This window comes from Malaclemys terrapin, chromosome 1 (assembly GCF_027887155.1).
Source record: "Malaclemys terrapin pileata isolate rMalTer1 chromosome 1, rMalTer1.hap1, whole genome shotgun sequence".
Lineage (NCBI taxonomy): Eukaryota > Metazoa > Chordata > Testudines > Emydidae > Malaclemys > Malaclemys terrapin.
The window spans coordinates 188263174-188277812 of record NC_071505.1 but is presented as its reverse complement, the minus strand read 5'-3'; the positions used below and the strand labels follow the sequence as shown (position 1 = coordinate 188277812).

Genomic DNA, 14639 nt, shown 5'->3' with positions numbered 1-14639 from the left:
GCACAGCCTACCTAAGTGAACATATTTTGCACAGGGGAACTCTGTCGGTGATGGAATTCCCAGTTGAAGTCATTCTGCAACCTTTATTACAGCCTCAGAACTCCCGTAATTTTAATGGTACCTATACTCCCTAATCTCACACATGGAAGATTTTTAGTTGGTGGAACCTCATAATTTCTGATCCACTGGCCACACCCTTATCCTGCCCTAAATCCACCGCCTTCCCCGCATATTACTATACTTTAAGCATCCATTGAAGCACAGCTCCATAGTAGACAAGGTATGTTAACCTCTTTGCACAAGCAGTCTCTGCATCCTAACTCCCCAGCACAGTGGCTCCACATAGCTTTGCTACCTTGAGAGCCATGTGCACCCAGGCAGGGTTGGGCAAGATTTGCCCCTAAGGCTGAACAGTTGGTACTAAAATGAGCAATAATGACCCAGTGAGAGAGCATTATCTAGAACGTAATGACTGGCTGGGAAAGTTCAATGCCCAACACAAAGCAGAGAGATCTTAACCAAACCACTTCTTAACTGTCAAGAAAACCTCAAGTTGGAGGAGGCAAATCCCATATTATTTTCCTTTCTTCTATCTGTTGTTCTGACTTTGCTGCTATGGATGTGAAGGGTTTCTCTGTTAATGACACCAATCTTTTTCTACAAGTTAGTAGCCAGTACAGTAACCAGTGGGAAAGCAGAACTTGCATCTTCTGCTGGGTTTATAATATGCCTTAAGATGGATCCTGCTGTGCCTTTGATTTACGTAGCCACAACCAAGATATATGGACCTGTCCAGCAAAGCCTGGCATAGGATGGGTTAAAATCAGATTTTTCCACTTAGCACACAGAAAATAAGCCCAAACCAGACAGAGCTACTTCTCCCCTTGCTAATGAAGTCATCAACTAGCAGCGATTTCAGAGCAGCAGGTCATATCCTTATGCCATTTACACTCAGCAATAAATGAAAGGGTTTTTTTCTTTCCCCTTGGATGCCTGCCTCTCAGGGAGGTGTTACTCAGTAACTTTTCTCCCTTAGGCACTACTGATACTGTTAATGTGATGGGTGACTCTTGTTGAGTTACTGACAAGTATGCACACCGTGCCATCTTAAAGTGTGGCTCTACTCTGGAAAGACTCTGTAAAAACAGCACCTTCTTACTCATCAGATCATCTCCTTTGTGTATTCAGAGTGCTGCCTTCAGGGACAATTAAATGTTTACTCCCATTGAACTTGCAGAGCTAACAGGTAAGAGTGAGAGTTAGCTGGAGTCTAATCCTTATCAATAAATCCATCATCAATAAAATTAGCCCTGCCATTGGAATTGTGCAGCCCACTGAAGTCAAGGAGGTTGCTGCATAGATGTAAGAGCTTGGACTGAGGGACCTTTATTACTGCTGCTAATGCATGAGGAGGAAAGAATTCAGTTGGGCGTTCAGATCTCAGGCTGAGTTTGCAAGGCTGGCTTTAGGGAAGTACTTGTAAACAGTGCAGAATTCATATGGAAATTATTGAGATACATATATGAAACTTGCTTGCCACAATGCCAATTTTAGTTGCTGCACAGAGCACTAGTCTGATTTGATATCCTCACCTCTGGGACCTACCACCACATAACAGAACAAAACTTTCAGCTCACAATTGGACCTTGCCTTCAGTCCAGCCTCCAGCCTGATGTCAAATGGTCCAGGAACCCTGCCTGCCTGAAGAACTAGCCCCACAGTCAGCTGAAAGCTAACACTAACCACCCACCTAACAATAGAAGAGAGAGACACCTATTCTTTCTTCCTTCTCTCATTGCCAAATTGAGTTGATAAAACTAACAGCTGGGTAAGTTAGAATGTCGGTTGCAACCCCATCAACATCATCGAAAAAAAGGATTTAAAATAAAAGCTGGTTTTGTAACTTGTAATTTTGCTGAATGCCTAAGTTACTAAATAAGAAGGCTTATGTCATGCGTGTGGTTATTAAGAAGTTAAGCCTTAAACCATAAGGAAAAAGCCTGAAGATTTTAGCAGTAGCCATGGGGTTCAAAGTAAAATCTAATTAATCCATAAATCACAGCAAATTGGAGGCTTCTACTGGGACAAGTGATTTAAGCAATTTACTGTTGGGGTGGCTGACTTCTCGCTGTGGAAAGCACGCTGTGAGAAAGTACTTGTTTCACTTCTATGAAACTGTTTTGCACTATTGTTTTTCTAACTTGGTCTTTGGAAGTAGTATTGGTAAACTGAGAGAGAAGCTGGGAGAGTTATGATGAAGGCCCTAATTAAACCATTAGCATGGAAGACTGTCCCATGTTCATTAAAATATTCTCTGGAGGAGTTTTTTCTATATAATCTTCTTGGGACAGCTAGAATTCCAGTCTTCTATTTCATGGGCTTTTAAAGGGACACTGCACCTATTTTCTTCAAACTAATATATTGATCTGTCAAATGGAAAAAAAAAAAACCTCTCAGTAGACTCTTTTTAACACCCATTGAAGTTGCTTGGGAGTCTTTCCATAGACTGCAGTTGGTATTGGATCAGATTCAGTAAGATCAAATCAGAAATGGATTTGAAAACCCATTTGATTTAATCATTTAAAAATTCATACTTCTCAAATGAGCAAAATCTCTTACGTAGTTTTCACTTAATTTTTTTCCACTACCCTGTCAGAGATACCAAGAGAGAGGAAACTGTTTATCTTTAGGGTTGTCAATTAATCGCAGTTAACTCATGTGATTAACTAAAAAAAAATTAATCACGATTAAAAAAATTAATCACGATTAATCAGTTTTAATAGCACTGTTAAACAATAGAATACCAATTGAAATTTATTAAATATTTTGGATGTTTTTCTACATTTTCATATATATTGTATTCTGTGTTGTAATTGAAATCAGTGTATATTATTTTTATTATAAATATTTGTGCTGTAAAAATGTTAAAATAAATAGTATTTTTCAATTCATCTCATACAAGTACTGTAGTGCAATCTTTGTCGTGAAAGTGCAACTTACAAATGTAGATTTTTTTGTTACATAACTGCACTCAAAACCAAAACAATGTAAAACTTCAGAACCTACAAATCCACTCAGTCCTACTTCTTGTTCAGTCAATCACTAAGACAAACAAGTTTGTTTACATTTACAGGAGATACTGCTACCCTCTTCTTATTTACAATGTCTCCAGAAAGTGAGAATAGGCATTTGCATGGCACTTTTGTAGCAGGCATGGCAAGGTATTTACATGCCAGATATGCTAAACATTCATATGCCCCTTCATGCTTTGGCCGCCATTCCAGAGGACATGCTTCCATGGTGATGACGCTCATTACAAAAATAATCCATTAATTACATTTGTTACTGAACTCCTTGGAGGAGAATTGTATGTCCCCTGCTGTTTTACCTGATTCTGCCATATATTTCATATTATAGCATCTCGGATGATGATCCAGCACATGTTCATTTTTAAAAACACTTTCACTGAAGATTTGACAAAACACAAAGAAGATACCAGTGTGAGATTTCTAAAGATAGCTATAGCACTCGACCCAAGGTTTAAGAATCCAAAGTGCCTTCCAAAATCTGAGAGAGACGAGATGTGAAGCATGCTTTCAGAAGACTTAAAAGAGCAACACTCCAATAAGGAAACTACTGAACCCGAACCAACAAAAAATAAAAACAACCTTCTGCTGGTGGCATCTGACTCAGATAATGAAAATGAACGTGCGTCGGTCTGCACTGCTTTGGACTGTTATCGAGCAGAACCCGTCATCAGCATGGACACATGTCCCCTGGAATGGTGGTTGAAGCATGAAGGGACATATATATTTTTAGCGCATCTGGCATGTAAATATCTTGTGACACCGGCTACAACGGTGCCATGAGAACGCCTGTTCTCACTTTCAGATGGCATTGTAAACAAGAAGAAGGCAGCATTATCTCCTGCAAATGTAAACAAACTTGTTTGTCTGAACAATTGGCTGAACAAGAACTAGGACTGAGTGGACTTGCAGGCTCTAAAATTTTACATTGTTTTATTTTTGAATGCAGGTTTATTTTATACATAATTCTACATTTGTAACTCAACTTTCATGATAAAGAGATTGCACTACAGTACTTGTATTAGGTGAATTGAAAAATACTTTTTTTTTTACAGTGCAAATACTTGTAATAAAAAATAAATATAAAGCGAGCACTGTACACTTTGTATTCTGTGTTGTAACTGAAATCAATATATTTGAAAATGTAGGAAACATCCAAAAATATTTAAATAAATGGTATTCTATTATTAGCAGCGTGATTAATCGCAATTAATTTTTTTAATCGTGCAATGAATCGTGATTAATTTTTGAATCGCTTGACAGCCCTATTTATCTTACATATAAGTGTGGATTTCTGCATCATATAAAATATTACACACACACTCTCACACACAACCCCCTCTGTTAAAAGAACACTATTAAGGTTGAAAAGTCAAGCACTCAAAAGATAGGAAATGCCAGAATTAAGATTGCCTGTACAACCTCAGTCCCCTTGTTTGTATGTATTATGGTACAGTCTTTAATTACATGATCACATAGTATTTTTTCCACAGAACCCCTGCCTCATTCAGATTTTGATATTCAAATACAAATTTTGAAATATATTTCTTTATGAACTAAGTCTGCACAATCATTCTGTTACTGCTTAGGATCTTAACCTTATTTTTTTAAACAAGCTTTGCAGCTTACCTTTAATCAAGGCAGCTTTTCTTATTCCTTCTCTCTGGGGCATACCATTGCCAAAGCATTAGCAAGCCACAGCAGAGAAAGTCAAATTAATTCCAGGTCATATTTTGCATTCTATCCTTCTGTCCTTTGGAATTGTTTTAATTATAAATCATAGAATGCATAATATTAGAAGGTTATTTTGCTGCTAAATATTTAAAGAACTCCAAGTGAACTAACCTATCTCCCCCACACCACGAGTCTACAAGTCATTATAGTGAAAGACAATTGTGTGTAATGAAAACATCTTCATGGAAAGATGTGCAAATGATAACCCATTTGTCTTTCAAATCAAATGCTTAAGAAGCTCTGTTGCAGAAAAACTGCTACAAATAATACACTCATTTACTGCTGAGGGAGCATGTTTCTCTAATTGAAAAGAGGTATCATTAAATAAACCAGCTCCCAGTATTCCTCTGAATTATCCTTATTGAGCCTTCAGTCTGAGAGAAGGAAAACAAACAGTATAAGCAGGGGGGACTTACAGACCATAGGAGTCACAAGTGCTTTATGAATTTGCCACACATTGTTGTATTTCTGCATACCAAATGATTTATATATTTTATTCCGAAGAACTATGATACCTGTTTAGTAGGAAAAACAGGTGTGTGCAGCGCACTCAGTAGTTTCATTGTGCTCTGGAGTTGGGATGGGGGGAAGGAAAACTGACCTGATGAGGAAACGAAGTATTAAAGAAAATGAGCAGCCAGCCAGTCAAATTCACCACAGCTGTAAGCAGGAGCAACTCACTTGAATTCAATGGAGTTGTGCCCATTTCCTGATGAGTTTGGCCAGAAATAAGTAAGGAGTTGATTTGCTCCTGCATCAAGAGCTCCACTCAGCACAGGAAATGGAGGGCGGGGGTTGGGGAAGGTTGTCTGTCAAGGAGCGCGTTACAGCTCCCTGATGCTAAGTCACAGCTCCTGCCCCAATGCCAGGAAGCAGCAATAAGATGTGCCACTGTCATAAGGTCTTTAATGGCCCCCATGCTAAGTGGTGGCCTAACATTGTGGAACTATCCTCTGCCCTACCCGGGCCTCACCCTTTCCCTCCACAAAAAGGCTCCCGTTACCAGCCATAGGTGCAGACCCAGCTGTCTGTTGGGAATTTGAAGGCAGATTACCTTAGTGGTGCACAGGGGCCATAACCTCTGGCCCACAGATTGCCATCATTTTTTTAATTTGCATTATGCCATGTTATGTCAAGGATAAAGTCTGGAACATCAAGTGTGGAAGTATGGAGGCAATGTTGGCTTTAATAGCAGCATTTCCTTTAGCACTCATGTTCCCTGGTATTTTAGAATTCGTTCCTGGGAGAAAGTGAAGACCAAGTCCCTTAGAACAGATGCTAAACAGCCTTCTCTGCCTTGCTGAATACATCTGACATTTATTGTTATAGATTAGGCAAATCTGGACAAAGTCACCGTACTGCATATTTTCAGCTATGGTGCAAGTTCATTGTGGACTTGATGAAAAGCCCTTTGAAATCAATGGAAAATTTTCAACTGATTTCAAAGGGCTTTGTATCAGGCCCTACGACAAAAAAAATGTTATGGGACTAACAACCAAAAAATATTCTGAACAAAATACTAAGTTTGACAGCCAGGCTCTAGGGACCAATCCAGCAAAGCGTTAAACTTACGCTAACTTTAAGTATGTAGTAGTCCCACTGGCTTACCATCAATTACTCCATGCTCACAGCAGATGCTGATCCAGCAAAGAAGTGCTTACACACATGCTTAAGTTTAAATCAACAAGACTACCTATGTCATTCAAGTTAAGCATGTGCTTAATTTGCTTCTTAGTTGAATCAGGGCCTGTACACACCAGTCAACTGCTGGATTTAAAGCAAAAGCCTTTGATGGGTGAAGTTAATGTAAGTGATAATCATCTAGATACCTTCATTTTTTGTGTAGTGTAGACATTTGCAATGTAAACATTTAGGTGCATATGCTGGTGGGTGGCCTGGCACACAAAATCAGCATTCCATTGAGATCTCATTTAAAAAGCACATATATTTAATAATGAGAGCAAATACATTCTTTTCTAAAGAATGAGAAAATGGATCCGTTGTTTTTCTCCTGGAATTTACACTACTATAGTTCTGTAACTTTCTTCTGTGGTCACTGCAGACTGATGGTAAATAGCTGCTGGCTAAGTTGGATACATATTTATGCTTACCAATGTAATACTCATATATTCTATATAAATATAATAAAATAATAAAAGATTTAACATTTGTTTTCATTCTGTTACTTACATATATTTACTGTGAGTTCACAAAAATACACTTCTCTTTCCTGTCTCCCCCAATCTTCTATTGGGTTCCAAAGAAACCTGAGTTTATAGTTCAAGTTACAGAGTAACAGCCGTGTTAGTCTGTATCCGCAAAAAGAAGAACAGGAGTACTTGTGGCACCTTAGAGACTAACAAATTTATTAGAGCATAAGCTTTGTGGGCTGTAGTCCACGAAAGCTTATGCTCTAATAAATTTGTTAGTCTCTAAGGTGCCACAAGTACTCCTGTTCTTCTTTTTAGTTCAAGTTAGTATTTGCAACATATTTAGGTACACAACTCTGAAGCATGCAAAGGATTCTTCTCACTACGCTGGTCTTGAATGCAAGCACTTTCATGTTCTTAGTGTATGTTGTTGTTGTTGTTGTTTTAAAAAGATACCTGATGGTTTACACAAATAGCAGCGGTAAAATGGACCCAGAGGATGCACAGGTGCTTGATGCAAATAATATAGGACAGTTTGAAACCCCAAAATGTGTAAAAATGCTTTTAGTTATTTTTGAAAATACCGTTTGAACTATCTGGGAGACATTATATATCTATATATTTTCTAGTGCTGGTCTGACAGCCCCAGAGACTTGACCCCTCTGTACATCAAACAGAACAAGGCCCCCTATACTGACCTACCACATAACTTTAGCTGTGACCTGAATGGCTCATCTCCAGGGAAGAAGGTATTTCTTCCTCCATGCCCATTCAGGTCCTGATCCTCTGTTGGCATTGCCAACAATGGTTCCCAATGTGGGGGTTACTTGAGGGAGAGGGCTATCTATCTCATCGGTAGCTTGACTAACCATTACCTCATGTCACATAGGCCATCAAACAGGGGTAATAACTTAGGAGGCAGTGTGGCCTAGAAAACAGGGTGCTGGGTTGGGTGTCAGGGCATCAGATTTCTACTCATGGCTGTCGCTGACCTACTGTGTGACCACGGGCAAGTCACTTCACCTCTCTGTGCTCCTATTTCCCCTCCCGCCCTTTGTCTTTTCAATTTAGACCAAAAGCTCTTCAGAGCAGGTAATGTCTCTTACTATGCTTTTGCACAGAATCTGACACCATGAGGCCCCCGTGTCACCTGGGACCTCTAGTGCTTCCGTAATACAAATAATAACTATGGCCAAGAAGATATGGGTTGGATTCAAAATGATGATCTTAAGATGAAGGTCCCCATATTTCATTACCAATCCCGTGAGCCAATTTTTTTTGCTATTTTTTCTGCTTTGTCTTTTAAAAAAGCATTAGAACCCATTGACTACATGTGGAGGGGCTGGGGGAAGGACAAGCACATACATAATTGGTGGTTACCTGCCACTGACCCGGGTTAGTGATAAAGTTATCGAACAGTCCAGTACACACAACTCATATGCAAGCACAGTATAGACAAACCACAAAATAGTCTTTGGTTAAACTGTCTAAGTTTTATAGCAAATGGTTTGCAAAAAAATTAACCAAAAATGTTACCCCCTTTATTCAGATGTATTGTTTACTTAGAAAAAGAATGCCAGTGTGCAGAGTATGTTGCCTGTTAGGAAAGTTAATCTTCACAGCTCAGAATACTACTAAATTTTTGGTACCCACTGCATTACCATCCTTGCAGTCTGAAATGGCACTGGTGTGTCCTTTTAATGCTTTTACATTTACTGCAGTCTCTCAGAGAAGCCTTCATGTACGGTCATGCATGCTATTTTGCTAAAACAGAGGTTAATGCAATTCTCCCATTACGTCTTCCATAGAATTAGTACAAATACAAAAGTCAGAGGTGACTGGATTGTTTAAATGACCAAGTTGCAGTTTTGACTATTGTTTTAATCATCCACTTGCAGACCTGTCTTATGAGTCGAGCAGGAAAATGTCAATTTCACCAAACTAGTTTTAACACAATGTTTCTTTTCCGTAACATCTCCTATAAAATGAACATTTTCTTTAAGAAAAAAAAAAAGATTCAACTATTATCTAGTTTATAAGATTAACAGTAAAATCTGCTTTGACAATCAAAGCCTTCACTTGCTCTGAATGTCTAGAACTCATGCTGTTATCCAAATTCCCACTGATCTGCTTTTCCTTCTTGAAGGAGCCTGTTCTTGAATTAGAAGTGTAGCTCTTGGTCTCAGCAATACAATCTCTAGTGTTTTCCTTCTTCTTCAGCCACATGAACAACACTTGTGTCAGTACGATACGAGACCAACTGTAGTCTCAATCACAGTTCCTAGCTGGGACCAGCAGTCATGACAGCAGAAAGCCAAGGGCAAGTTTATTAATGCAGGTAACACTGGTGAATCAAGCTGTTATGCTTGCTCTTCTTTTGAAGCTAAAAACCTTAATGTAATACTAGAATATAGCATCTCCTTATGCAGATTTTCAGTAGATCTTTTAAGACACATTTCACTGTAGAGTCAAACCAAATGAATGTCACCTTCGCTAAATTTTCTTAACAGCATAAGTGGACCCCTCTTCTTTCAATTTCAGTAACTAAAACCCATCAAAACATTACAAGCAGACCTTTGATTTGCCAGGCTGGCTGCTATAATATATTATATAGGGAGACCAACATGCCTGCAGTTTTCTCTTCTTCTATAACATCTGAAGCCCTAGAAAGCAGCACTGCAAATCCCGGCTTTCGAAAGTGTCAGATTAACACTGGCCGTTCACAGCATCTGGTGCATTAAATGAAATCTGTGCTGGATTCATTTGCTGCAACTGAGGCATTCTTGCTTCCAGCGACTTGTCAGTGGTTGACTGCATGGTCTGATTCCTTTTCCGTAACATCTGTCCAATCCCCATCATGGGGAATCTGCCTCTGCTCTTAACACAGTTAGGGCTCCCCAAAGGATTGGAGAGATTATTTGAAGCTGGCTGAGTAGGAGACATGACTTCTTCTCTCAAAGGACTTGTCTTTTCTTCAAATGTGAAAGAGACTTGAGTCCCATGAACTGGAGTTTTGGCAGGAGATGCGCTTCCAGGCTGAAGAAGTGGAGACAGTGTCCTTTCACTTGAGCTTTTATAACCAAAATTCACTGGTGAACTTAAAATTCTATACTGGTGAGAGGGAGAAATCTGGTCTATTTGGTCCTCTCTATCAACAGATTCAAAGGAATGCACAATATTTAGGATCAAAGGAGCATCCTTTGTCTGACTTCTGATGCTTGCAGACTCTTGCTGAGGAGAATCTTGCCTCTTAAGGAGTCTAGGTGTCCTTGGAAGAGGTGGCTGGATTTCAAGATATTCCAGAGAACAGGAAGTGACACAACCGGTCTTGGTTGCCATGGGCTCGTGATAAGGGCTTAAACCACCAGTAGAATCTACAGAACAAAAGGAAAAGAAATCAGAAAAGTGAATAACATTCTCTAATACTTGCTCTGGCCTAGGGCAGAGGGTGTTTGACCTCACATTCCACAGAAGTTTTAGCCGGCAGGATGGATGCAGCATAAAAAACAAATGGCCCTGCAGCGTATACTCAGTGCAATGATCAAGGAGCTAATCAGGGCCGCCCAGAGGATTCAGGGGGCCTGGGGCAAAGCGGGGGAGTTGCGGCGCTTGTACTCACCTGGTGGCGGTCTGGGTCTTCGGCGGCATTTCGGTGGTGGGGGGCCCTTCAGTCGCTCTGCATCTTTGGCAGCACTGAAGGACCCGCTGCCGAAATGCCTCTGAAGACTTGGACCGCTGCCGGACCAGGGCTCGCAGGGCCCCTGTGGGGCCCGGGGCCTGGGGCAAATTGCCCCACTTGCCTCTTCCTCCCCCCTCCCACCGGGGCGGCCCTGGAGCTAATGCTCTGATTTTTATTTTGTACTTACATGGTTGTTCTGTGGGTTTGTTACCTGCCAGTGATCTCAGTAGCAAGACAAGTGCATTGACTCAGTAAAAAGAGGGCTTGAAATAAGCAACAACATGCTGATGTCTTAATAGTTTGAATTAATCACGAACTTTTGAGCAAAATCTAGGAAATATGATATTTCCTTTTTATTTATTTTTTAATCTTATTAGAGCATTAGTCTTAGCAGGAACTAAACACTTTACCCATTGACTGCCTAGAGATACATGTAATAATAATAAGGTTAATCCTGAAGTATTTACTCCCATTGGACAAAATCTGTCCTCAGTTTCACAGGTCTATATATAGAATAACTGCATTCCAGATTTACACAGTTATAGCTGGAAGCAGAATTTCATTTGTTGACTTCAGAGGGAATTTTGCCTGAGAACGGACTGAATTCAAATGGAACAAGGTTTTCATGATCTGGCCCAATAATAAAATAACAGTGCAACCAGGAGATCTCCTTGGTTTTTACTGAATGTTTGCATCTACCCACACCAAATTGATTGTAACTAGAACCAATGTGAGACAAAACAAATTTTTGTTGTGTTTGTGAAAATCAATCCACAGAGACTCTTTAGCTGGATTCCCCTTGATTTAGAGAGAGGACTGGGATCCCATAGCTTTAAAGTATCCTTAGTCTGAAATAGCTCAGGTCTGCCGATCTTCAGGGCACACTGCAAAGCTTATTATCTATTTCCTTGGAATGTTAGGAAGGGAGGAGTGTGGGCAAGGGGCTGAGATCTGTGGGTGGGTGGTGAATGTTCATTACTTGGGTTGAGTTTCATCTGGGACACACTGAAAGGGTTTTGTCTGATTGATCTGCTTTCTGAAGCAGGTCAAAAGTTTTTGTCAAAATCTTTGTCTGGTGAGTGGAAAATTTTCATTCTAGTTTTAGTTTCAGAAAAAGGGAGAAAGGAAAAAAAGAAAGCAAATGGAAAAAATCATTTTATTTGCAAAAAAATCTATTAAAAATTTCAACAAAATTAAAATTTGCCATTACTTTTGAACATTTTCATGGAAAATATGTACCATTTCTGACCAGCCCAATGGATTACTGATACCTTATGGCAGATAATGCCATGGCCTGATAATGTCCTTTATTGGACTCTTTTTTTTCTTTTTACGAAACCTAAATAATCAAATGAATAAAATGTCAGATTACTGGAAAGCATGTGATAAACACAGGTTTAAATGTATGTGTGTTTCCACAAACATCTAGGTCTAATGTCTCCCAAACACATTATTCACTCCCTTCTCTCACTGCCGCTACCCCACAGTACTTGCTCCACATACACACTATCCCATTTTCCTTATTGAATGTTCTTCTCTTCAATTCCTTTGTCTTGTCACACCCTGCGGTGCTCCCTCCCCCCTATTCTCTCTCCCGGCTTGCCTCCCTCCAGCATGATTAACACTTTTTCTGACCTCTCTCCCTATTCTTACATATTTTGCTTTCTCCCTTTGTTTTTGTTTTCAGGGTTTATTGTGGTTTGGGTTTTCCATCCCCTCCCCTTTTGGCTGGGTGTTTTCCTTCCTTCATCACCCAATCATTCCCCTCTGTTTTCTCCAGCTGCTCTTCATTACCAAAACTCTCCTCCTCTGGCTCAGTGGTTGCTTTCCTTGCTTCCTTTTACTCCACTCCTACTGCATTCCAGGGGCAGCAGAAAGAAATCTCTTTGTCAGGTTCACTCATCTGCTGACCAAACCAGCAGGGTGCTGGGGAGGGTGCTGTTGCTTTTAAAGTGCTGGTATAAAATAAAGGTGATTTTGCACGCATTTATGTGTGTAGAGGAAGGAAGACTTTAAACAAAGCCATGGCAACTCTATCACACGGCAAATCAGAAGAGACACAAAACCAAGATATGCATCCGAAGAAGTGGGCTGTAGCCCACGAAAGCTTATGCTCTAATAAATCTGTTAGTCTCTAAGGTGCCACAAGTACTCCTGTTCTTTTTACAAAACCAAGAGTTCATGATTATCCAAAATTGTCATTGTGTCTTTCGGGAATTGTGTTTAAAGCATGATTTTTCTGTTCAATCCTCTCTTATTTACAACTTCCTTTTACGTGTGGTAGATAGCGTACACACACACACACACACACTCACACACGACTCTTTTACTAACCTTTCTCAGGAACACCAGTCTTGGTGATTTTTCTCTCTTTCAGCAGTGCCTTGGGGTTCTGTATCTCTGCGATAAGGCAGGAGGAGGGCTGTCTGTAAGAAGGTGAATTTTTCTCTATTTTCTTTGGGATTGGGCGGTGGAGAAGCTCCCCTTTCTTTTCTTGTTCTTTTTGCTTTTTGTCCTTTAAGTTATAAAACAAACAAAAATAGTTTGATTTATTTTAGAAAGTTTACATGCCCTAAGAAAAAAACGAAATAAAAACACCGCTTATCTAGCTGAATTCAAAGATTTAACGGGAATGCATCTGACTACTCAAAATAACTAAATCTTCCGTGTAACATTTTCTTCTGATCTGTTAAACATGATTTCATGGCTCTCATCTATGTTGAAAACTCATGCAGTGTGAAAATTGTTTTCAGAACCTCAAACAAAATAAAAGCTCTTTCTTCAGAAGCCACTCAATCCTAGGAGAGCTTGCTGAAGTAAGAACATGCAAGATTTGTGCTCTTTCACATCTGAAATTTGCCTCCAAATTTAAACATAAAAAAAGACCTTTGATTTCTGCTTATTGTATTTCCTCTGACATTTTAAAAGGTGAGCTATGAAGCTTTAAAGAAGTTTAAACTCCCAAGTCATTTATAGTCTGTCTGGGCCCAGACCTGAAGAATATGGACCTGATCCTGCAGATTCAGGGCCTGATACTCCACTGTCTTGCACCCTGCATAGCCACATACACCTGTGAAAAATGAGTCCAACAGGATGTAAAACACTGCAATTAAAATTTGGTAACATTTTAAAGCTACTATGGAAAGGGGTCTATACAAGATGAACGAGAGTCGAGAATTAAGCCCGTAGGCTCCAATCCTGCAATGAACTCTGTGTGTCTGACTGGCACTCACTGCATGATTGGGGGTTTGCCCTTTAAACATGACAGATCCATACATCTTAAAACAAATGATTTTATATCAACTGACAGTGGGGGGTGAGAAGCACATACTGAGCTTTAGGACTCAGAAGGTAAGTAAAAACACCCTAATTTTCAAAATTAGGTTTTAAAATTGAAATGAATTAGCATTTTTTTTAACACATGGGGCTTGATTCTGCAAGGCACAGACCACCTCCACTCCTTTGATTTTAGTGGAAGCTGCAGATTCTATTTTACCTTGGAAAATCAGGCTCCAGATTTGCAATTCACGTTTAGATTTAGTTGCTAGACTGCAAGAATCTTACACTTTTCCTAGAAAGACTTTGCCTGGTCCAGTTTTGGACCTTTGTGTTCTTTTTTTTTTTTTTGGGGGGGGGGGGGGGCGGGCGTGGAGGGTGCTGGGAAAAAAAGTCATGTGTTGTTTTTAAAGCAATGCTCTTCATGCTGCTATAAACTCTCTGTTTAGCCACCTTTTTGTTATATTCGGAAAAGCCTGTGAAACTACAAGTCTTTTTTTAAACAAATGCTTCAGAGCTCTTTCCCCATTAAGTCGTTACATATATGTTTTGATGGATAAAATATTAACTAAAAGGGGCCCATATTGAGATTTTGTTATAAAAAAATCAATGGTATCAGCTGAGCACTCATTTCATTGCCATCCCTATAGTAACAAATCAGTACACACATGGAATAGAGGAAAACCAGTTCGGATGAAGAAGCAGAAGTTAGTT

The 14639-nt window shown here is 39.6% G+C and overlaps 1 protein-coding gene across 1 annotated transcript in view; it reads right to left on the bottom strand.

Moving 5' to 3' along the window:
• Positions 1-7287: 7287 nt before the first annotated feature.
• The window catches only part of HUNK (hormonally up-regulated Neu-associated kinase), an 83780-nt gene continuing 76428 nt past the window's right edge, over positions 7288-14639 (bottom strand). Inside the window, exons 9-10 of the mRNA XM_054047994.1 lie at positions 12984-13164; positions 7288-10344 (exon numbers count right to left, since the gene is read on the bottom strand). Of these exons, the coding sequence (XP_053903969.1) occupies positions 9677-10344; positions 12984-13164 (849 nt within the window). The 3' untranslated portion in view covers positions 7288-9676. The remainder of the gene's footprint in view (positions 10345-12983; positions 13165-14639) is intronic.